The 24,312-nt window shown below is 41.6% G+C and overlaps 1 protein-coding gene across 2 annotated transcripts; it reads right to left on the reverse strand.

The window, feature by feature from the left end:
• Positions 1-450: 450 nt before the first annotated feature.
• LOC117414145 (CTP synthase 1) lies at positions 451-22,582 on the reverse strand. Of its 2 annotated transcripts, XM_034023894.3 has the most exons (19): positions 22,268-22,580; positions 15,463-15,641; positions 14,545-14,715; positions 14,156-14,256; positions 13,435-13,551; positions 12,784-12,867; positions 12,406-12,486; positions 11,809-11,960; positions 11,361-11,493; positions 10,146-10,234; positions 9,699-9,793; positions 9,405-9,467; positions 8,435-8,478; positions 7,526-7,622; positions 7,019-7,074; positions 6,530-6,626; positions 5,716-5,860; positions 1,556-1,639; positions 451-1,219 (listed from the first exon to the last, which is right to left on the reverse strand). In XM_034023894.3, the coding sequence occupies exons 1-18, from the start codon at positions 22,273-22,275 to the stop codon at positions 1,564-1,566; spliced, it is 1,788 nt and encodes a 595-aa protein (XP_033879785.1). In that variant the 5' UTR covers positions 22,276-22,580; the 3' UTR covers positions 451-1,219; positions 1,556-1,563. The 2 variants fall into 2 exon arrangements, with proteins under 2 accessions (XP_033879785.1, XP_058855433.1); XM_058999450.1 differs by lacking the exons at positions 451-1,219; positions 1,556-1,639 and adding an exon at positions 2,452-4,691 and having other exon boundaries at positions 22,268-22,582.
• Between the last annotated feature and the right edge of the window lie 1,730 nt (positions 22,583-24,312).

Below are 24,312 nucleotides of genomic sequence, written 5' to 3' on the forward strand. Positions count from 1 at the left end.
CTCGCAACAGGTGGAAATAAAAAAAAGCTTTAAGTACATGCGTGGCCAGCAAATTCTCAAAACTGACACTTGGCCTGCAGGTTACGTTCGTCCAGACTTTAAGCTTATTCTAGGCCTATCGATGCAGCTAGGCGATGTGCTGGCGCCTGAGCGAGCTCTGCACAAACGTGGCATACAATATGAGGAGGAAATCAGCAAATCAGCTGCCAGACACAAACATGCTTATTTTAACGCTTTACAGGAATGTTCTCAAAATGGTATTACCTCGAGATGTTGGAGTGTTGATTGAGGTTGATATGTATGACAGTAAAAAACCCAAGGAACATTACCCGGTCTGGCATGAGAAGGAAAGAAAGAAATACCTAGCCCTTAGAATGCAGTATTACAGCAACTGTAATTAAGACACAGTAACAAAATGACAGAACGCAACAAGAGACACATGACAAACAGTGGCCAAGCACACCAAATAAGGAGTTTATTTTTCTTATGATTTGGAAACAAGGCAGCTCACTCATCCCTTCCCACAGAGATGATGTGTGGCAGTCTCTTATTTCCCACTGTACAGTAATGGTGGGTGACTATTTGTTAACTGCACATCCTCCTCCCAATATACAGAGAAACAAACTGGGACAGTCCAAACACAGGGCTTCCAGACAGTGGCTCAAATTTCCCAGGCATTTTGTTTCATGAAGGCTTCCCCACATTACCAGCACCCTTGAAAAATTCCCCTCCAAATAATTACAACCAGGTTAGGACACAAGTCTTTGTTTTTTGGTGGAGATGTTTGAGATGGTCAGTGGAAAAAGATGGCGCAGCCAAATCAGACACTTTGGGAACTGCCAAGGGTGAAGTCATTTTTACCTGTTTTCTCAAATACTTCCTTGTAAATTCAACTCCCATAATTCTACCAGGGCCAGTGCTCTGTACAGTTCATACTCCAAAGGAGGTCTTTATGAATGGAAAAGCTGATTGATGATTGATAATTGACGATTGCTGTGTGCCAATGGTTGCAACTTCTGGTATCAAGAGACCTTTGAATAGCCATCAAACAACTGCGAGAAAAATCAAAGATACAAACAATCCAAAAACAACGAAAAAAAAGTAAGTCTTATATTGACCTGGTAGTAGTAAAATATTAAAGGTATTTAAATTAAAAGGACTTAATCCTGTAACAGAGGAATCGAAGGAGGGTAATTCATCAGGATGCTCAACTGGTTTGCTGAAGGAGAAACAAAAAAACAAACAAAAGAATGTTTCAATAGACAGCATTATTCATTTTACTGGGAGGGAGGCAGTATGGTAAAAGATTCTTGCATTACTGTGTATAACTGCAATTTATTTTCTTCTAATTCTAATCTAGAAACTAAAATGACAAGTGATGCTATTTTAGACATCCTCATCTGTGTCAGGTGTGGCTATCTGAACAAAGTGAAGGCTAATCAGACTAGTGCATAGTGAACAGGCATATGGTTTTGTAAAGACAGCAGCACTCCCCGATAGTCGAGTAAAGAGATACCCAGGAATAGGCAGATTCCCAAACCATGTGTACGCTTACTCAAGGAGTCAGTCCTGGGATACCGGGGGGAATCTGAGCTCTGCGATCTCGGACTCAGGAGAGCTGCTGCCACTGTAGGTGTCTCTGAAAAGAAACAAACAAACACAAACCAAAGTGAGCCAGAGCGGACCAATTCCACATTTCCACATATTTGTAAAGGTGTACGCGAATGGCAGTTAATTAAACCCTATAGTACCACTAAAAAGCACAGTCTGGGGGAACCAACATGCACAGCACAATTAAAAACTAACATTGAAATGAAACTGCTTCAACAGTTCCAAGTAAGCAATACATACAAATACTAAAACAAACTGTTCAAGTAACGCAAAACAAGCACTGTTATTTTTGTGGTGGATATGTTTAAATGTTGAGTAGCAGTAGTTGTAAACTAAACTCAAGTGTGCAGAAGGTTAAACAGTTATGTTAACATCCTAGAATTGTTTCTCTACCTTAATCCCTCAGACTACAGCTTCATGAGAACAGTTTGCAGTGTGTACCTCCATGCTTTGCCCGATATTAACAGATTCCCAGTTTATCAACTCCACCAGTCTTTAGCACTTCCCAATCTGTTCCTTCTTTAAGTCACATGATAATACAATTGCCCCATGATTCCAGCAAGCAGGAAACCATGCAGGGAAATCATGGGTAAATAAACTAAAACAGTTCCTTATACAAAGTTCTTGATTAAATACTCATTGTATTATAAAATATTGCATTCATGTAGTAATAACCGGTGATATGAGAAGCCTAGAAAATAACTAATTATTCAATGTAATATTACTATTCTGTCAGGAGTAATCACAAACCTTGCTAAAAGCAAAACTTTGACTTATTGTGGCATGTGGTTTTGGGTTTATGGTACATCCCATTAAGAACCAGACATTTAAAATATGAAATAACAGTAACAAACTTTATTAAGGTTACACTCTTTTACAAGATGATATGGTCAAGAAAATACAGTACATTATACATTACTGAAAAGATGAACAAACAATAGAAATATTTAAAACACGATATCTAACTAAACACACAAATAACTACCAGCTATACTATCAATACCAAGGATTCAAATGCAGGTTTTGGCGTATATTTGGAGTGAAAAAAAATATTTAATACAGATCACGCAAACACAAGCATACTCAAATCATTACATGGCACAAGGAAAGGCTTTTTCTGGCGGCCTCCATACTCGTATGCAAATTCCATTGACGGTCTCATGAAAGTGAACCTCTATGCACTTCACATCTGTATAGATTTACTATGACAGCTCAGCTATTGGTTTTAAATCAGCCCCTTATTGATCTCTGATTCAAATACAGTTATTGTCCACAGTTTTACTTTATCTGGATGCTGCATTTATACTATTGACTATAATACTACTTTGTCAAGTTTTAGGGCTGTTTTTATTGTACTTATTTATTGTATTAAATACATTTAGTAGTCGCCAATTGCTTGTAACCAGGAGGTCCCCGGTTCAAATCCCACCTCATCCACTGACTCATTGTGTGACCCTGAGCAAGTCACTTAACCTCATTGTGCTCTCTCTTTCGGGTGAGATGTAGTTGTAAGTGACTCTGCAGCTGATGCATAGTTCACACACCCTAGTCTCTGCAAGTCGCCTTGGATAAAGGCGTCTGCTAAATAAACTAATAGATTTTACCCCGTTTTTCTCCCAATTTGTTATGTCCAATTGTATTTTAAGCTCAGCTCACCGCTACCACCCCTGCGTTGACTCGGGAGCGGCGAAGACGAACACACACTGTCCTCCGAAGTGTGTGCTGTCAGCCGACTGCTTCTTTTCACTCTGCAGGCCCGCCATGCAGCCAACCCAGAGATACAGCGTCAGAGGACAACACTGGTCTGGGCAGCTTACAGGCAGGCGCGTGTCATTTCTCATAAAATAAAAATAATCCAGCGTAGATTGCTGCACTTTTTGCAGTTGCCTCCTCATGCCTGATTAGTTTGTGTTAAGATGGTGGGCAGGCAACAATTGCATACATCATGCACGATTCACACTACTATAGGGTATCTCTGAATTGGCCAACCATGGTGTTTGTTTTCACTCAGAGAATAACAGTCACACTGGAGAAGAAATTCAGTGTCAGTCAGTACTGAGACTGTTGTATCCGGATCGATCCTTGTAAGTGATCGTTCTAACAGGGCTAATTTCCATTGAATAAATTCGTTCTTGATGTTGGGATCGTTAAACAGGGGTTTGTTATAAGAGGGGTTAGTTGTAGTGAAGTTAGCCTGCAAGTCTAATTCTGCTCATACTGTACATTATTATCACTCAGGGTCTTGTATGTACCGGACTTATGAGATGAAGCAAGTTTGAATTCATGCACAACAGACTTCACCGCACGATCTGGGAAGTGTTCCTAATAAAGCAGTCAGGACCTGCAGGTGAAAGGCTGTAGGTTTCAGAAAAGTTGACACCTAAGCTAAAACTAATCCTTAAAGTATAGCAATTCCAAGTGTCAAACCATTTCTGTAGGGGGTGTGGTGCAGCAACAACGAAAATTACCTCTGGGCACTAGTCTACAAAAAGTATATGAATAGTGACCATGAAATGGTAAATAATACAATTGAATTAATTTCAGTATAGCTCAGTGCACTTCACAGTATAAACTTAGAAAAGCCCTTGTAAATATTTCTGGCAGCGTGATAAACAAAGAGAAGCAACCAAAAAAAATAAAAAATAAAATACAAGACCACACAAAATATCCATATTTAGCACCATTACTATGGCTAGCATCCTCACACTGTTTAATTCGGTAAAAATCTTCAAGTCACAAAAGCCCATGCAATAAAAACACATTACAGCGAATGCTGAAGCTTTGATGGAAACGGGCAAAGTCATTTAAAAGGTTCCGGGTTCCGTATTCCTTGGAGCCTTTAAGAGTGTGGTGTTCAATGCATGGCTAGCAGTGTAGGGAGGGATGCGGTTTCACTTCTCCACATCTGGCAGTTCTCAAGGTCCCGAGTGATTTCCGGCATGGGGTTTTCCACTTCGCTCTCCGGTTCATTGCTCCTGGGTTCCTCGCACAGAGTCTTGCGATCCACATCGTCCATTTTTAATGCAGTTAGAGGGTGTGAAGGTTGAGCGACAATGACATTTTCCTTTATCGATATTCGACTGCAAAATCACCACAATAATCACGGTTACCACAGATTTACAAAATTGGTAAAAAAGAAACCTAATTAAGCTACCAAAACAGAAAAAAAAAAAAATCAACTCAGGACATTTAATTTGAAGTGGTGGCGAGTGGTCAAAGTTGTTCCTCATTCATTTTAGAATTGGTGTTTTCTTTCAGAAATGTAATGTCCCAGTAACAATTTGGAGCAAGCAGCTTTCAGAATCTGGACAAGTTTGTTGCTGCTCTGCATGTGTGTATGTGTTGTTACCTCGAGCCCATAGTGGCTCAGTGTGTGTTACTGTACTGTACAGTAGAAGTCATCATATCCAACACCTCTGGCATGTGTCATTTACACATTCTGCTACCAACTGAAACCGATCAATGCACATTTTATCTTGTGTCCAAAACAGTAAATTCAGGTCTTAGCAGGACAGAATGGATTCCGTTGCACATAATATTCTTTTTACATGCTGTCACTTCACGTAAAACAAACTGTCCAGTTTAACCATGTTCAATGAAAGAAAAGAATAAAAAAGCAAGGGATTCATGTAATTACTGCACAGTTAAAAAGCTGAACCAAAGTTTTTTCACCAACCTCCAAAGCCAATTTGCATGCAGTTTTGTTGATGCGGTTTTAAACGCCATTTCTGGTCTCGGGTTAATGTGCACTTACTGTGCAAAATAAACTGTCAGATTACTTTGGCATGGACTGAGAAATAGTGTACTACAGTGCTTTGTTTTGCAATAATTGTCACTGATTTTTTCTTTGTATATCATACCACACTTTGGTGTTTTAGGCAGAATAATGTATCTAGCATTGTTAATGTATAATACCCTCATGTTAATAAAGCAACTCCCTCAGATAACAGTATTTTTCCGTATGGACCTACAGGTTCTAATGTATTGCATGGTTACCCGAGGGACAGGCACAGTAAAAGCAACACTCTGTGTGTGTGTGTGTGTGTGTGTGTGTGTGTGTGTGTGTGTGTGTGTGTGTGTGTCTGTGTGCGCGCGCGCGTTTACCTCGGTGACAGGCGGCAGCCTCTCTGCAGGTAGCTGTTGAGTTTCCCGGCAGCAGCGAGCAGCAGGCCGAAGTAGGGAGGGGAGGGTTTGATGGGGCGGGAGGTGAACTCAGGGTGGTACTGCACGCCCACGAAGTACGGCTGGTCTGAATCCCAAGAGAGAGAGGAAACATGTTACTGTCAAACAAAACACTTCGATACCACGCCACACACTCTAGGGCTGTTAGAATCCATTTCATTTCTGAAACTAACTTATTTTCAATGTTCTAAACCACTTAGATAACCCATAACAAGAAGTGATACCCCCATAACACCCCCAACACACTCCCAGAACTGTAGTGGCACAAGACACACAGAATGGTCCTTAACTTTATACTTTAAGGACATACATGTTTTGACATGGTTTAGATTTCCAAGGCATGAGGATTGGGAAATTAGTTCTTAATTTAAATATTTTCAAGTTGACCTCATAATTCCCCAGACTGTCAGGTGTATATTTAGCCCTTATTTTGTTAGCCCAGACAATACTAATCAATACTAATTAAAGATTATTTTGTTAGACACTTTCCACCATCTGCACTTAACCAGAAGGATATAAAAAAATATTTAGTTATAAAAAGTAAAAACTACTGGAAAACTGGATACCCATGCTGATAATGTTTTTTAAAAAAAAAAAAAAATTGTCCTAAAGTTAGTTGCAGATTGAAGGCAGGAGGGTTGGTTCTCTGTGATACTTGTGTATCTTATTGCCAAGTTGTTTTTTTTTGTTCATTGCAGGTGTCTCAGGATGGTATGCTTTGTATGGTCAGACTCACCATCCAGCTCAATGACCTCCATCCTCTCCCCCTCCACGTCCTGACCCACAAACCTCAAGCCCTTCTCCTCAAAGTGGTGCTTCAGCTCTGGGTTCACCTGTGAAAACAAGACACAGGAATTCACTAGGAACTCCTAACCCTGGAGCCAGCCATTCAGAATCTTCATTGTGACCCCCTGCATCAGGAATCATACATTTCCAATAACGCACTCCCCCTGCAACAGGAATCATACATTTCCAATAACGCACTCCCCCTGCAACAGGAATCATACATTTCCAATAACGCACTCCCCCTGCATCAGGAATCATACGTTTCCAATAACGCACTCCATCATGAAACAGTCACAAACTTGTAAAGAACAAGGTGCAGGTCTGGGGCACAGGGAGGGATTACCATTGCTTTCCCAGGTGTGCACAAACTGAACCCTCAACTAACAATGATGCTTTTGAATATTCTCTCCCCACACTGGGAGAGTGAAAAAGAAAATACCTCAAAGCGGTGTCTGTGTCTTTCATCAACATGGTCAACGTCACCGTACAGTTTCCCTAGAAACAAACAAATTAAGAAATATATAAGGAATTGAACTACAAAACGCACAATTCCTTACATTTCTGAATACTAATTAACAAGGATTAAAAGTATACACATGTACACATTTATCCATGCTGCAGTTCTAGAAAGATTATAATGCAGGAAACAATATTGTGTTTTGATGGTACCTTAATCTGTTAGCACAAATCAATACAGGGCATCATCACCTTACACCGTCCAGCACCTACACCGAGTTTCATCACAATTGGATAAACACTTAGATATATAAAGAAAATATATACCGGGAAGAACTATTTTTCATTTTTGGATTTTTTTTTTTATATATCATAAAATGTCTAAATTACCAGCAGTGAAAGAAGTGTGACATACAGGCACCTCAGGAGAATCCCTATGGAGGATATTAACCTATACTAACTAAACTGAGTGACAGCTAGCAGGACGTACTCAGAATGGAGCTGTTGCTTTTGAAGATGGTCCTCCTCTTGCCCAGCCTCATTGTGCCACCCATCTGCCCGGGGTTGTGTTCAGGCATGTCAATCACCTGTAAAAGGGACACCGAGGGCATCAGAGCTGCTTTCAGAGTCTAATATCTAGTTTCCACCGCTGGCCGCAGTTGCTTTTTCTGGCCGGTTTTGCTATATCGTACTTGACATGGCCAGACCAGGCAACAAGAAATGGAAATTATTTCAACAAATCTGGGATGACTCTGAAATCACATTAAATGGGCAATGTGCGGAACATATGCATGCTCGAGAGCATGACGAACACTGATTCAGTCAAACACCACAACAGTGCCTGGACAAAATAAATAAAATAAAAAAATCATATGTAGAGCAAAAATACAAATAGCGACGAATGTTCTTTCAATTGCAGCATCCACTGCTTGGAAAGCTTTTTTTCTGAACGTAGTACCGCTACAGGTTTCTTTAAAACACAGCACAATACTATCCCACAATCCCCCTGTGATCTTTTGACACAGGGCAAGAATTTCCTATGTTGGCCCCGTTTGGAAAAAATCACCTAAATGCGTTTTTTGGCCGGCCCCAGCCTGCAGTGGAAATGAAGCATAAGAGCCTGGTCATGTCAAGCAAGGCTGTGCTTTTAGCAAAACTGTCCACAGCAAGCAACCAGAAGCCAGGACTGTAGAGGTTTAAAAAGGTATAGGGGTAAAGAAACAATCTGAACTCTAAAAATGTTACTAATATTTAACCAAAGGATTATTAGAATCTTGCACTGGTTTTACCAATATAGTATCTTGATACGCTGTAAAAAATCTGTGTAATTAAATATTGTATATTAACGTAAAAAAATATCACAATAAATACTTAATCAAGTCAACTTAAGAATACCTACCACTGGATATTTGGTATCGGGATCAAATTCTGTAGAGTTGGCATCTGTGAAAACGAAACAAAAATAACTAACTGACATAAAACAAAGTCTGCTAATGAAGAATTTCTCTTTGGTTTAAAATGCAGCTTCCAGTGGAATTTCCCTTAGCGCAGAGACAATGCCAATGCAGGGAGTTTGAAGATTATAAAGCTCCACAGGCATCTACAGCACCACAGGATGCAGAGGGCTCTTCTGTGCTTTGTAACTAATTATTTTGGGGTGCAATGGTTAACCCACCATATCACTGGTTGCTTTTAATCTGTGCAGGAAAATATGAATGCAACTATGTACACCAACTGGACTGCATAAAGGGGTAATGTGCAAAATGTCTTTGTGGAAGCAGACGTTATCAGAAGCAGCTGTAGCTACACTAACTTCTAAGTGTTTTTCACAGCCACTACAAGAACATTGTTAGCAACTGATAATGTCACTCTGCTAATCAGTTTAGGACACGCATTCGGGTGTTCGCGCAAGGTTAGTTGTTAAATTCGTATTTAAAAAAGAAAGTATCTGGACAATTCTGATGCAGAGGATGAAACTCCCAGCCCTGCCATGGGAAAGTGTCCGATGTACAGGTAGACTATCAATCTATTGATGTTACCGTAAGCTAGGTGACAAACATAACCTTTTGGTTTGTTGCTTGCATTTCATACTTCAATTTAGAATATGCAGGTATCCCAAAGACACCAGTTGCTGCTGCTGCTGCATTGGAGTTCAAACCTAGTACAACAGTGTATCATGCCATGTGACAGACAGCAAGGCACTAGGAAACAGTCGTTAATACTGCAGAATCTGAAACATCTGCTTATCTTGATCAAAATAAAAAAATAAAGAAATTCTGTGTTTACACACCCATTAATAGGTAACAAAACTGGTTTAAAATCACTGGATAGAACTCCTCTAAAAGGGCACTTGTCTGATGAGAAATTACCTTGCCAGCCGAGAACATTGCGTGCAAACTCACAAACTGCCAGCTGCATACCAAGGCATACTCCTGCAATACAAGGAATATTGTTAGGATTCACTATGACAGGGTTGAATATTATAAGAAGGTTCCTGTCCATCTGTCACATCAACGGTGGATTTCAGATGGTGATCTACTTCTGAAAGCTGGAATGTGTTTTCATGTCCAGTCGTGGTGGAGGATGAGTGATACTGACATACAGTACTAGTACCTCAAGTACAGCAACAAACGACAGGGAATGTGTGCTGGGAAGGTCCTTACCCAGAAACGGCTTTTTCTGTTTTCTGGCCCAGGAGATGGCTTGGATTTTCCCCTCCGTGCCCCGAACCCCAAACCCTCCAGGGACAAGAATGCCACTAAACATAGAGGGTTAGAATTTACTAGGAGATAAAGGGGTGTATTCAACTGATCTAAACACAGTCTGACTTTGATACCACCATCGCTAAATTTAAAACAGGACTAACCGCTCTTTAAATATATACAAGCTTCAAGGAATGTTTTTTTTTTTTATTGATTTGAAAGGTTTTGGCATGAAGAACCACCACGGTTTAGAGTTACTGAATGTGTGCGTTCCATAGGTAGAATTACATTCAGTGAAACTTGCTGTGTGTTCCAGTGCAAACATGTCCCAAAGCAAATCACAACCAGCGACACACAACTGCCCCACCACCATCAAACAAGACTCTGCATTATCACAGGCGGACTCACTTTGCGCTGCATAGTTTCTGCCAGGCCTCGTGGTATCGGACAGGCTCGTCCTGCAAAGTCGATGACTCCAGATCAGCACAGTCGATATACTGCGGGGGAGAGGGGACTGGATCAGTTTGAGACACCCAGGCCATGACAGCTGAACAATCATAAGCCCGATTCACACAGGACTAAAGAAAGAATCACCACATGATCAGGTGGTTTCGGAATTTACCAACATCTGTACATCTGTGAAATGTAGTCCCGTGCAAACCTTCCATTTGTTTATGCCAGAATTTTTTTTTATTTTATTTTCAGGACATTGGGACCTTCTGTACAATTTCAAACTCAGGAGTCCTGTGTCTCTTCCTGTGCGAATCGACCATTTTAGAGTTATGTTACAATTGACACAGCATTTGCGGGGTATTCGCCTCAAAGCAACACCAGACTTTACAATAAGTCATAATATAATAAAATTGGTACGATGTGTCCCGAGATTCTACAGTTCAGTAAAAGGCAACGATTGGGCATAACCAAATTGGTGATCGGGGGGGAAAACACAAAACATAATTGGCAACTCTTAAATGTATGTTTTGACCAGTGCAATTGAAGGTATGTATGTAAATATATCACTCAAGGGATGAAATGGTTATGCTAGCCTTTGGAAAAGAAGGTACGAAATTAGTTATTTACACCTGGTTCACTGTTTACAAATCATGCACAACATCGCATTTCACTTTGAATTTACCAGCTTTTGATGAAAACTAATCCTAGATGTCATCTGCTTTTGACCAACTGAGGACACCTGATTTTTAGTCCTGTGCGAATCATGCTTTACACAGAGCTTTAATTGCACAACAGTGACTGAAGTGCTAGAAAACGCAGGAAGTCACTTAGCAGCACAGAAATTACAATTGCTTAATCTTTCCCTATGCAGTGCCCTCTCTATTTCTCTTTCTGGCTTACGCATAAAAAAAACCCATGAAATATTGAAACACTGAATTGCTCAAGAGCCCTTATACAGAAAATATAGTATTTGTACAATTTACAGTCAACATGGTCTAAGTGTGAATAAACACAATTAGTGAATTAGAGCCAGGATGAAAACAAGTCAAATTAAGACCTTCAAATATCTAAGCAGCAGCTCCACACAGACATCCTTCCTTTCAAGCCTACAGAAAGGGCTCCAGCAGCACTGCTGGTCTCCAATCTTGCCCCTGGTCAGTGCAGCTGTACCTTGATCTCCAGTCTGTGGTTGATGGCGAGAGCAGAGTGTTCCAGGGCCTTGATAACAGAGGCGTAGGAGTCAGAGAGCTTGGTGTACTTGCCGACCAGGGCGATCGAACAGGTCTCCAGCATGCGGTCTGACCTGGGAGGGCAGAGATCAGGGATTAGTCAACGCAAAATTACAAAAAAAAATTTAATTTGTGACACCCGGCTTTCTAATCAAACAGACAAATGCATCTGCCGAAACAGTTATTTGAAATATCTACAAAAAAGAACAGGCTACAAAAAAAAAAAAAAAAAGCTGATTAGAACTTGAAGTTGAAACTCACTATCTCAGCAGTGCCCTTTAAGGGAGTGCAAAATCCTTTTTTCTCTCTCCTGTATGTCAACATTTTGCATTATGCAAAAGACTTTGCTGTCCTGTGCAAAACTACACACAGTGGAGAAAAGGGTGTACCTGTCAGCCATCTCTTTCCACTTGGTGAGTATCCTGCGGGGCTGCGGCTCAATGGGCAGGTTCAGGCGATGGCAGAAGTAGTTGATCACGCCCTGCTCCTCCAGCAGCAGAGGCACACGGTAGATGGACGAGACGTCGTGAACGCAGATCACCTGCAAACAAAAGGGACCGTTCACTAGGGCTTACATTCTCATACAGTGGTTTACTGTCCTGTAGTAACGCAAGATAGATGAGCCAAAGTGGTGTTTAATTCGTAAGCACCAGCGCAGCTATGAAGAGCAAACCCCTGAACTCTGGTAAAAGCAAAATGCATGCCAGAGAAGGAAAAAAAAAAAAAAACTTCGGCTTTACTGAAAAAGAATGCAAGGATGATCCACTTTGAATCAAAACTTGAACTGCACGATTTCTTCAATTCCAAAATGAATACAAAATTAAAAAATAACTTTGTAGGTCTTTTTAAAACAAGTGCAAACACTACACTTGTTAGGGTATAAAGCTAGCAAGAAATTACTTGGTTGCAGTAAGGAGCAGCTAATTTTACAATAACAAAATTCTAGCCCTTGCTTAGGCCCTGAAGACAGAAAAAGCCTTCCCTACCTGTTCCGGCTCCACGTGACAGAACATGGAGATCTTCTCCTTGACAGAGGTCTCCAGAAGATTTGTGCAGCGACATACCACCTACAGACAGACAGACATCAGTGACATACAGTGCAAACGCATGCCTTGCTTTAAATAGAACATTATGACCTGCATCCAAACAGAGGCACATGGAAAATGTACGTTTGACACAGCCAGAGTGTTTCCTCGATATACCCACAGACTTACTTAAGTTAATAAGATACTCTTATTAAATTTTGTCCATTACATGTCTCATCACAACTTAGTATACATTTCTCTAAACAAGTCCGTCGGTAACAGCCGTATGTTCAAAATTGGAGCCATCAGAGGTTTGTGACCAACAGAGGGCACACTGACCAGGTCTGGAGAGAGGCCGAGCCCCCGCAGCTCTCGCACGCTGTTCTGCGTCGGCTTGGTCTTCTGCTCACCCGTCGCGCTGGGCTGCAAAACAAAAAGGAAGCCCAATCCGGGGCAAATTTAATACCTTGAAAGGCCACCATTTCATTTTCAGGATTTAGATAAAAGCACCTGCCAGGAGGAATAGAATCTCTGGTAGAATACTTTGTAAACATTAAAATTAGGAAAAACTAAAATAGAAAAAAAAAGTAGAGGTTCCATATGTGTATATGAAGTATTGGTCAAGTGTTTCAGAGATATGGCTGGGGGCTGCAGCAGTGAAAGAGGTCATTTTTTTTCTTATAAACGTGTCCAAAAGAATCATAGATCACAAATGTGTACCGAGTATAAAGCCAATATCATTTTTATTTTATTATCTAGAAATCGATAAAGCACAGCTATGTGGCAGCTGTATTAGCTCATATGTCAAAGTAAAGGGTACAGTTAGATTTTATTACTCCAGGTGTTTCCATAACATTGCAAATATGAAGCCATCATAAGGGTTTGATGCATGAGCAGTTGAAGATACTTCATAAGATTTACAAATGCAGAATTAAATATAGTGAGCAAACGGCTCAGAAGGTCCGAGAGGGGTACAGGGGGCCCCCTTACCTGAGGGACAAGGCTGACGTGGATGTTGCAGAAGTTCTCTCGCTTCACTTTAAACTGGAACTGCCGGAAGGCTTCAATGAAGGGCATGCTCTCAATGTCACCCACCGTTCCACCCAGCTGGAAACCCGAGAGAAGAACGTGTGAGCATCATGCCATCACTGCCAGTTACACTGCACACAAGTAAAACTGAGACTGGGTAGAGATGAACTGTACCAGACACCTACTGATCGTGTCAATTTACAAAAGAATCACAACCGAACTAACTCTCCTGCAATGAAAAACTACCAATATTCAGAAAGTGGAATTAAACTCTAAATTACTAGGAACAGCGCTCACTTTTGTAAACAACACAGGATGTATTTAAATAAACTGCTTTAGTAAAAACAGTTAGGCGAAAAGCAACCGGAAGGGTGTATACATTTCAACTTGAGCAATAGCAAATGCAATGAAACACAGCATGGAGAACCAGGGTTAAACACTAGTCCTGGACCTGATCCTACGTTTCAGAACTCCCTGATGAGGTATATCATTGAAATGACCAGGTACTTGAAGTTTGGGAAATCACACCCTTGAAAATCAGCTCCGAACTAAACATACTGTATATCACAGCATGAATAAAAAGTCTAACTGGGATATAGTGAGTTTGTAACCCTATAGAACTCAGTACTGGGGATCTGGGAGTCACTTTAGATTCCTTATTGAGTGTGGAGTCAGGCTGTACCTCAATGACGCAGACTTGGGGCTCCACTTCATCGTCGTCTACAGGGATCTTGGCTTGGCGCAACATCCACTCCTGGATGGCGTCTGTGATGTGAGGCACGACTGGGAACAAGACAGCAACACATACTCTTAGAATAGTCACCAAGAGCTCCAGTGCAGCCCCTGCAACACTGGTGCTTTTAGTGACTGTAAGACCAGTGCAGTGATACTTCTACATCCAGTCTTGCCCAGGTTGCCCCCCTCACTCTCTTCCTATCCCTGGCTGTGGTTACCTTGCACAGTCTTGCCCAGGTTGCCCCCTCACTCCCTTCCTATCCCTGGCTGTGGTTACCTTGCACAGTCTTGCCCAGGTTGCCCCCTCACTCTCTTCCTATCCCTGGTTGTGGTTACCTTGCACAGTCTTGCCCAGGTAGTCCCCTTTGCGCTCCTTGTTGATAACAGACTGGTAGATCTTGCCGGTGGTCAGGTTATTGTCTTTGGTGAGCCGGATATCAAGGAAGCGCTCGTAGTTCCCCAGGTCCAGATCCACCTCGCCACCATCGTCCAGCACAAAGACCTCGCCTGCAAGACCAATGGTCAGCGAGCATTAGCCAGGTCAGTTTACATGCTGGACAGTTTGAAAGAATGAGAAACAAAACGTAACTGCTTAATACTTGCTTTTTTTATTTTGGTTCCCAGATCTGAGGGATAGCCAATTCAATACAATGCAACTATTTTGGGGTACACTCAGCAAATATGAAAAAGTATAAAGAATTCAATACTGGAGACGAGAGTCAGCAAATTCAATTGTAGAGCCAGCCAGCTGAATTAAAAAGGCCACACTGGGGAGTGGAGATAAAGGGCAGCAAACTCAACACAGCATTAAAAAAATTGGGGGAAACTCAACTGCAAACTCACAGACAGACTATTTCCATATACACAAATTAGTATATTTTTCTTGTTTAAGATGTAAAGCATTTCCCCATGGGTTTGGTTGCCGAGCTAAGTCACTAGCTCCCCTTTCACTGCTGGATGCCTGGGTTTGAATCAGACATCGGGTCACAAGTGAAATGCATTTGTTTTCAACTTTCTTCCCCATTGGACTGGTCTACATCACAAAACCACAATTCAACACAATTGGCAGTCTCTGCTTGAGAACAGGCCAGGACAGAACGGCAGTGGGTAAGGTCAGGATTGAGGTGGGCTTGCTTGCTGTGAGAGGGAATCTTTCATTGCGGCTGCTCACCTGCCTGCAGGGACAGCACAGTGACTGAAGACGGGGCCTAAATACACAAGCGTCAACAAACAAAAAGGACGTGCACCACCCACCGTGCTCATAGGGTGAGAAGGTTCCTGCATCGATGTTGATGTAGGGGTCGATTTTGATGGCAGTGACGTGGAGGCCACATGATTTGAGGATGGTCCCCACGCTGCTGGCAATGATCCCCTTGCCAATCCCAGAGATGACACCGCCAGTGACCAGAATGTACTTCATTTGTGTCCGGAATCTGGGAGAGGACAAACAAACGGATTTGGCATAATGACATGGACATCTGTGGGTTGTAACAGTTTAATTATATATTTAAAAAAAAATACTCTGAAAGTCTGATCAAGTACAAAGAGTTCCTTGCACTACATGGCAAGATTTTTGTGGTGATGGGTCAGTCCTAATACAAAGATTATATAACTCTAAATACTAGGGCTTGCCAACAGTTTGATGTTGATTGAATCATCCAATTAAACAAACTTCAAATGTTCACTCATATACATCTGATGAATTCCCTTGGCAGCTGGTCATGTCAATGTGCCTTATTTGTTTTTCCCCCACCTTTGAAAAAATTGTGGCATCTACAAAGCTGTCAGAAGAAACCGCAGTAACGGTGTCAGACTTTACATCTCAGTATAGGAGGAGTGCATCTGAAATGTCCCTGCTTGTGGCTTCAGCATCTCTCCACTACAGAAGACACTAAATCCATCTGCTGCACAGCTAAAGTTGCTTCGTGTTTATGCTCCTGTGTCAAGTTCATGAAACAGCCTTTGGCTATCACTGCGACAGGAACTAAAAGATAGTTCGGCTAATGTTGCTAATCCGACAGAAGCTGCCTTCTCATCGCTGGGCTCAGCTGAAACCCTGCACCTTCCTTCACTCTATTGAAGAAACACACCAAGGCATGCATTAGCTGCATTCTCAGAGAATTTCGTCTGGGATTATTTCCAGCAGACGGTAAAAAGCCTTGTTCTCTCATTCAGGCACCTCACATTGGGAATGACCCTAACCTTAGCTGTGATCACTTCAGTATGGCTCCAAACGATCGTTTCTCAAAATATAGTGTAGCGGTAGTTAAAAGATTAGCTAGACCATACATGTACTCTCAAACTAAAACGGGGAATGATTCGCCAGCAAGTTCAAGAAATGCTGGAGGCAGGGGTGATAGAGCCCTCCACATCACCTTGGGCATCCCCAATGGTGCTTGTAACCAAGAAAGATGGTAGCTTACGCTTCTGCGTGGATTACGAGATTTTCAGCAGTTTGCATGGTGCTTGCATCTTCAGCTCATTAGACCTCAAAAGTGGCTATTGGCAGGTCCAAATGTGCCCAGAAGATCAACACAAGACTGCCTTTATCACGCACGAGGGGCTCTACCAGTTTCGGGTGATGCCGTTCGGGCTCCGAAATGCGCCCACATCCTTTCAAAGATTGATGGGGGAAGTTCTTCAGGGCATGATGTATGACTTTTGCTTTGCATACCTCGATGATATAATCATTTTTTCCCGGAGTGTTGAGGAACATATGGAGCATCTCCAAAAAGTATTACAGAGACTGAGGGAGCATGAACTGACATGTAAACCAGAGAAATGCACCTTTGTTATGAGTAAGCTGAGTTTTTTGGGACACAATGTGACGCGTGAGGGCATACACACTGAACCAGACACAGATAAAGCTATTGTGGAGTACCCAAGACCAAAGAAGGTCAAGGATGTGCAACGATTCCTTGGTCTTGTTAACTGGTATGGTGGGTTTATCCAGAATCTGGCTGAGATTGCTGAACCGCTGAACTAGCTGAGTAGAAAGGAGAAGCAATGGTGTTGGACGTCCCAAGCAGAAGAGGCCTTTAAAACTGTGAAGAATGCCATGGCTTCAGCCGACACACTTAACCATCCTGATATGGCGCTTCCATTCTACCTGCAGACTGATGCCAGTGATGCTGGGTTGGGGGCAGTGCTGTTTCAGCTGGAAGACGGCAACAAGAGGATTGTAGCTTACTCCAGCCGCACCGACTGACACCGAGAGACGTTACCATACAACAGAGCGGGAATGTCTTGCCATAGTCTGGGCAGTAAAGAAGTTCAGGGCTTACCTGGAAGGTAGGCCTATCACCCTTGTGACTGACCACAGTGCCCTAATATGGCTCCATTCTTTAAGGGACAGTATGGGTAAGCTTGGTTGATGGGCATTACTTCTGCAAGAATTTGATTTTCAAGTTCGTCACTGCAAAGGCAAGACAAACTTGGGTCCCGATGCCCTTTCCCGTGCTCCAGTTGAAGAAACTGCTCCAGCAGAAGAGGAGGAAGAGATGGAACGCATGGTGCCACCAAAATTAGCAGAAGTCAGTGCTATAGCCGCAGTTTCAATCAACTCTCCTGAAGAAGAACTAGTACCTTTCACAAGGGAAGAAGCGTGGGCGGAGCAGCTGAATGATGGCAGCAGGAATAATAAGGACCCTGCATGAGGGACGTCAGTCCAAAACCAAGAAGGACCAACAGCATGCAAATCAGGTGATCAATGATTACCCAATTGTTGATGATCTATTTCAGAAATACATCGACAGCCGGACTGCTGAAGATGGGTGGCGAGTCTATGTTCCAAATAAACTGAGGCCTAAAGTCTTGGAACACTTCCATGATTTAAGAATGGCGGGACATTTGGGACGCAAGAAGACTCTGGATCGGATTAAAATGCGTTTCTCATGGCCTGGAATTTGGAATGATGTATGGAAATATGTGCAAACCTGCTCCATAAGCCAAAAGACCAAAAGCGACAACAAACTCACACCTGGCCCCATGGTCATAAACAAAGTGGATGGTCCATGGACAACCTTGGCGGTGGACTTAATGGGTCCTCTTCCAACAACTCGGAAAGGTAACGAGTACCTGCTTGTTGTTGTGGACCAATTTACAAAATGGGTGGAGCTATTTCCATTAAGAAGAGCAACCTCCAACGCTGTAATCACTAAACTGGAAAATGAAGTGTTTTGTAGATGGGGAGCTCCACTGCGCTTGTTATCGGACAATGGACCCCAGTTTGTATCAATGGACTGGAACAATTTTTGCAGTGCATGGAAGATCAAGGTTCTGCATACAACCCCTTTTCATCCACAAACAAACTGGGTGGAAAGGATGAATCGAACCATCAAGTCCATCCTGCGAGCCTATGTCCAAGCTGATCATGCCAAGTGGGATGAGTATTTGCCACGGCTGGGGTTAGCAATATGTACTGCGGTACAAGATTCCACTGGATTCTCGCCTGCTAGACTCAATCTTGGTCGTGAACTCTGCTGGCCATTGGATAGAGAACTGGAGGGACCGAAGGAGGATGAAGTTGAGCCTTCAGAATATGAGGAGTTTCTGTATGTTCAACTCGAGGATCTCTATGAGTTAGCTTTGCAGAACATGGAGCGAGCTCAACTGAGACAGGAGCGAGGATATAACAAAAGAAGGCGTGTCATGGATTTACAGGTTGGAACAATGGTTCTGCTGAAGACTCACACGATCTCCTCGAAACAGAACAAGTTTTCAGCTAAGTTGGCAATGGGATGGCAAGGACCATACCGAATTGTGCAACGCACATCGCTTGTGAACTATATCATTGCAGACCCACTTACTGGCCAGGGTAGGGGTCCACCATATTGCCAACCTACGGCCTTACTTAGCAAGGCAAGATGACGGGGCATCAGAACAGGTGTTACCCGACACTCCCAATACCAGTAGTGAGCTCAATGATACTGTCTACAGCCCATCAAATGCTCCGGGTCACCAAACCGTCGTACCTCACTCAAATTCTGAATGCCACGACTGCCCTGAAATCATAGCACAGGATAACAGTGTTAGGGAATCTCCATTGCCAGAACGCAGGCTCAAACCACACAAGAAAGTTGACTATGCCAAATTTCACAGAACCGGTTACAAGTGAATAAAAAAGGGCCATCATGGAGTCACAGGTGTTAGTTATTTATTGTTAAAAAAAATGTTGTATTGTTTCTTTAATTTTTTATTCCTTTTCAGTGCAATGTTTTGGCCTCCTTAAGTCGGCGCTAAGGGAGGGAGAATGTAGCGGTAGCTAAAAGATTAGCTGCATTACTATGTGTTGAAAATGAAAAGGACTGCGCCTTTAAGGATCCTCCCGGCTCCACCCCCTAGAGTGCAGAGGTCATCTTACCAGCACAAAAGGAATGTGTGTGTGAGTGCACTCTCTCTTCCTGATTCAGCAGACAAGCAGTGCAGAGCAGTGCAGGACAGCTAGCCACAGAGACCAGGTGAAACAAACCAACTCAGCTAAAGTTTATCAAACACCCCAAAAGTAAGCTAGGAAGGTTCCAGTGACTGTGTTAGCCGGCAGGGAAGTCCAGGAGCCACAGCTTAAGGACTCGGGTAACTAAATAAACCAGGAGTTGAGAAAGACAGTTTGCTTTATTTAAGAAGGCCTTAAACTAAAACGTTCAATGAGCTCATGGACTGTTGTGACTTCGAATTAACCGCGTTCTACACTGGAAGAAGGCTAAATCTGGACTTAGTGAAATTACAGAGACTAAACTGATTTATTTAAAGTTATATGCTTATTTGCAAACATTTTGTGTTGTTGTGTAAAGCATAGGAAACATAGACTGATTTTAAGAAGCAGTGTCTTTTTGTTTAATTTATTTTAGAATTATTAAAAGGGCAGTTTTGCTGTAAAGTTCTAAATAAAATTAAGAAATAATTATCAGGGGCAGCTGCAAGTAGGAAACAGTCTAAACATTTGAAACTCTGAATGTAATTTCTCTTTCAATGATAAGGCTTACTGGGGATATCAGTGCACTGAATAGGTTAGTGGGATTTTATGGGGTTAATGTCTCATGGAATGTAACTAAGTGTAAACCTGTGACTCCCAGTTTCTGCTCTGAACCAACACACACACAGACAAATAAATTGTTTATTTGGCGTTAACTCCTTGATTTATTATTAAGTAAGCCACTTAATAATCAAAGTAACGGGGTTAAGTTAATAAAGAATAAATAGAATAACACACCTGATGTCATTATAGGTTAATGATAATAGAGAATATTGACAGACAGGGAGGTGTTACATAGGCCTATGCATTTTTGAAGCCTGGTACACAAAACATTCTGTGCGATTGACTCTGGCTCTTAGCTTCTCAGAGTACTATCACCTTACTTAATGTATTTTTTTTTTTTTTATGTAACTGCAGAAACTCCTCGCTATGAAGAAACAATAAGACTTGTGACAACTGCCAATTGTAACAGCATTTCAGTGACCTTTTCGAGCATTCATTCACTGGAGTTGCCCACATTTAAAAATACCTAATTGTTTTTTTTTTTTTCTCCAAGCTTTTGTGAAAACAACAAGAAGCCACAGGATATAAGGTTATGGTAAAGATAAATAGTGAGGTCTGCACCTTTAACTGTTTAAAAGCAAAACACAAGAACAGAACCCTGGGTCACAAGCTCGCATAGTATGAAACCAGGTACCTGGGTAGTACCCGGTGCATGACAGTGTGAAAGGTGCTTAAGACGTTTACTTAGAGGTGACTTTGATGTGAACTTTTTTTTTTTTTTTTTTTTTAATTCCCCAAACAAAAAAACACAAGTATAACACAGTATTACAAAATACCAGTATTACACATCATATATTTAACACACTGTAATTGTCTAATTGTTTAATAACACGTCAAGTATGCTTCCTCCCGCTTGTAAAACAATCGGTAAGAGCAAACAAAGTAAAAAAAAAAAAAAAAAAAAAAAAAACACACCAGTGTTTCTCAGACATTGGAGTTCACTTGCGCAATCAAGAGCGCGTCTGACGTCTTTCCGTTTCAAGTTCATTGGCTGACCTTCCATAAAACATCAAGCTTCCGACGCCATTATTAGCTCAGTGGGACGTCAATCACACAGAGACGCCGACTTCTGTCACGTTGCTCTTGACAAAGAACTAATAGAACACGCACACTTTGCACTGTATTAATATTCCAAGTAATAGTATACAGAATGTAAACACGTTTTCATTATCTTAAACTACCGTATTAATAAAAATAATAATAAAAAAGTATGAAATAATAGCGCTACACAGCTAGGCATGTTAGCTTGCGTAATGCGTGGACACTGGGAAGCAAGCGAGCGCGCGGCAACTTTCAACCCTTTTTTTCACATTAAACATTTCATGAAACAGAAATATTATATATATATCTATCGTAGTGGTTTTACACATAATAACACCCGTTTAGACTGGGCCTAGGGTATTATCATTATGTTTCCTGTGTTGTGGAGTCATCGTCTTTGGCTAGCAACGTCACCGCATGTTTATTTAGCGTATCAATATGTATAATCGTAATTAAAAAAACAAACAAGGTACTGCTTATCAAGAATACACACAATTATATAAAATTACTTTTAAGAACTGCGTATAAATATAAGTACAGTGCTATTAAACCACACACAGCAACGGGCCCATAATTGCAGGGGAGAACCGCCAAAAAAGCAGTCAAAAGCGACAGAAAAGGAAACAGCAAACGTAGACCTTAAATTAACAACCAATGGTATCCCTGTCGTAATAATAAACAAAGGGGAGACAATTTCATTAGCATATCCAAGTTATATGTATTAACCCACACATAAAGTATTTCTATAGTATAAACACAACACTTGAAGTGAATCAACCTCGCTGTACTAACTATACTTTAAAAATATACCCAACCCGTGGAAAACCTTTTTTTTCTGCCTAACGATACTATACCATTAAATGTAATTACATTACAACACGAATTAAAATAGAAAATAATAACAGCGTACAAATATATATATATATATAACAACAATCCAGCCAAACCACCTCGTGTCGAAAACTAGTGTAGGCGACTCACCGGTTCATCTGCTAAGAAATAATGTGCCAAACACCGTTCGCCCCTTTTTTGGCAACTGCAGTTGAGGAGTTCCCTAGGTTTGTTATCTTCCAAAAACAGATTTGTTCCCCCAAAGATGCCGGCCTTCTCCCCTCTGCACTGCCTGGCAAGCCCGGTTCACGTGTTTGAATCTGAGCAGTACTCACACACGTGTAGCGCTGGCTGACACTCTCCCTGTGCTGTGCAGCTGCATCTACACTGAGAGGGTGCATTCACGACACTTTTTTGCTAGCTAGATTGCAGACTGGAGTCTGCGCGTAACGTCAGGGTCTGTGCAGACGCAGCGTGGACAGCTTTGGTAGATGAACAACAGTTTTGAGCAGATCCGAAATGGAGGCGGTGTTGAGAGAAATTCTAATCGCAGAAGAAGTGGATGCAATCGAAGTTCCCTTTGTGCTCCACCAGCTTCATAATTTACAGCATGATCAGAAAAAGTATAGTAGAAACAGCCCCTGCTATAAAGAGATAATATAAACGTATGTTTATGTTAGACAGTACTGTATTTTGATCTGGGACAAAAATAGTTCAAATACTTGCACATATGGTCACATCTAACTGCCTGTTATTAAAGCTGATCTATTCTCCTTAATTCAAAGTAGGTTGTTCCCTGTCCCTGATAGCCTTTCATCAATACACCTGCTGAAAATAACAGAGCGGTTTTAGGTTAATTTTCAACCGTTTAACATTTTTTTTACATGTTTAAACCTTTAGAATAAATATCGGAATATTTGAAAAGTATAATAACTGTGTGGAAACTGTGAGTCAAATCACTTTAATTTGTATTACAAATCATTCATAAGATGACATGACTGGAAGGCGATTCACACCCCCTGACTAGGTGGCAGTACCACATGGAGTGAGGATTGTATTTCTGCTTGCCTGCACACTTCTTTGTCAGCCAGCGCTCGTCTATTGTTTTGAGCCGCCGCTGCTCCAGCGCAGTACCTCTTGAGAAGCTGCGCAGCTGTGACGTCTTTTCCGGCTGAGTTCACGCAGACGATGAATTTGGACAGGTTTTCCGCAGAATCTGCGCAGACTTAGCAAAGTCTTCGTATCGTGAACGCAGCCACTATATTCACCTCTCCTTTTTGCGGACTCCACTACATGTTGACGTGAAATCCGCAGTTTCTGCCCAGCAACATTGCAGGTTAGGAACTGCAGCTTGGGATGTCCCACATTTATACAGAAGCTATCACAAGATTTCACACACACCCTCTTCACTCCCACCCCCCTGGGGTCTAGGTTGCTACAGGTTATACAAGCAGTTTTTTTTTTTTTTTTTTTTTTTACAGCACTTGCCCCCAAAGTTTTCTGTTCTCTCATATTTGTATTGCTCGTAAGGAGTCTCTGTTTACCATTTGCTGCTTCCTTAATCAAGAGAGTCACCACCCCTGTGATCTAAGTTACGGTGTATATTATTCATTTCTTCTACAGGCACGTTAATAATGCACAGAGGAAGCAGCTTGTTGGTTAATAAGAGAAAATAAGGCGTTAAAGGAGTGAGGAGACTTTCACTTTATAGGTGAAATGATAAAAAAGTGCAAGAAAGAAAGCTTCCAAACTCATTTCTTTAACCAAGTATAGCACTAAGATGTACTTCATTTAAAATGAAAATACAGTACATGTAGATATATACAACAAACAGGTAACATTTATAGAAATATTTTATTAGCCATAACCCCTTTTAATGCACATATTTCATATGAGATTTAATGTTGTACACAGGAGGAATATACATTTATTCATGTGCTGACTGGACAAAACATAATACTTGAAAGTGTTAAAGTGTATACCAATCACGCTCCCTTCTGGAACAATGCTGGTGTTGTGATTGAAATGCGTGCTGTATTATAGGAAGAGAAACCCTGAACTGTTGCAGGAGAGAGCATGCTTTTCATACATTGCAACCCTGGTGAAAGCTCCTTATTCAATGTTTAAAATGATCTTGTTGGTCTTCTGGGTGAATGCAGCTCGATGCACAGGCATCCACTCTCATGCCCCTCATA

The sequence above is a fragment of the Acipenser ruthenus genome, chromosome 25 (assembly GCF_902713425.1).
Source record: "Acipenser ruthenus chromosome 25, fAciRut3.2 maternal haplotype, whole genome shotgun sequence".
Taxonomy (NCBI): domain Eukaryota; kingdom Metazoa; phylum Chordata; class Actinopteri; order Acipenseriformes; family Acipenseridae; genus Acipenser; species Acipenser ruthenus.

What these genes read in the sequence shown, in the direction of transcription:
- LOC117414145 (XM_058999450.1), bottom strand. An exon ending in TGGAAAGAGATGGCTGACAG is followed by an intron (nt 11,494 to 11,808) that starts GTACACCCTTTT and finishes CTGCCCTCCCAG; the next exon opens with GTCAGACCGCATGCTGGAGA. An exon ending in ACAGAAAAAGCCGTTTCTGG is followed by an intron (nt 9,468 to 9,698) that starts GTAAGGACCTTC and finishes CTTGTATTGCAG; the next exon opens with GAGTATGCCTTGGTATGCAG.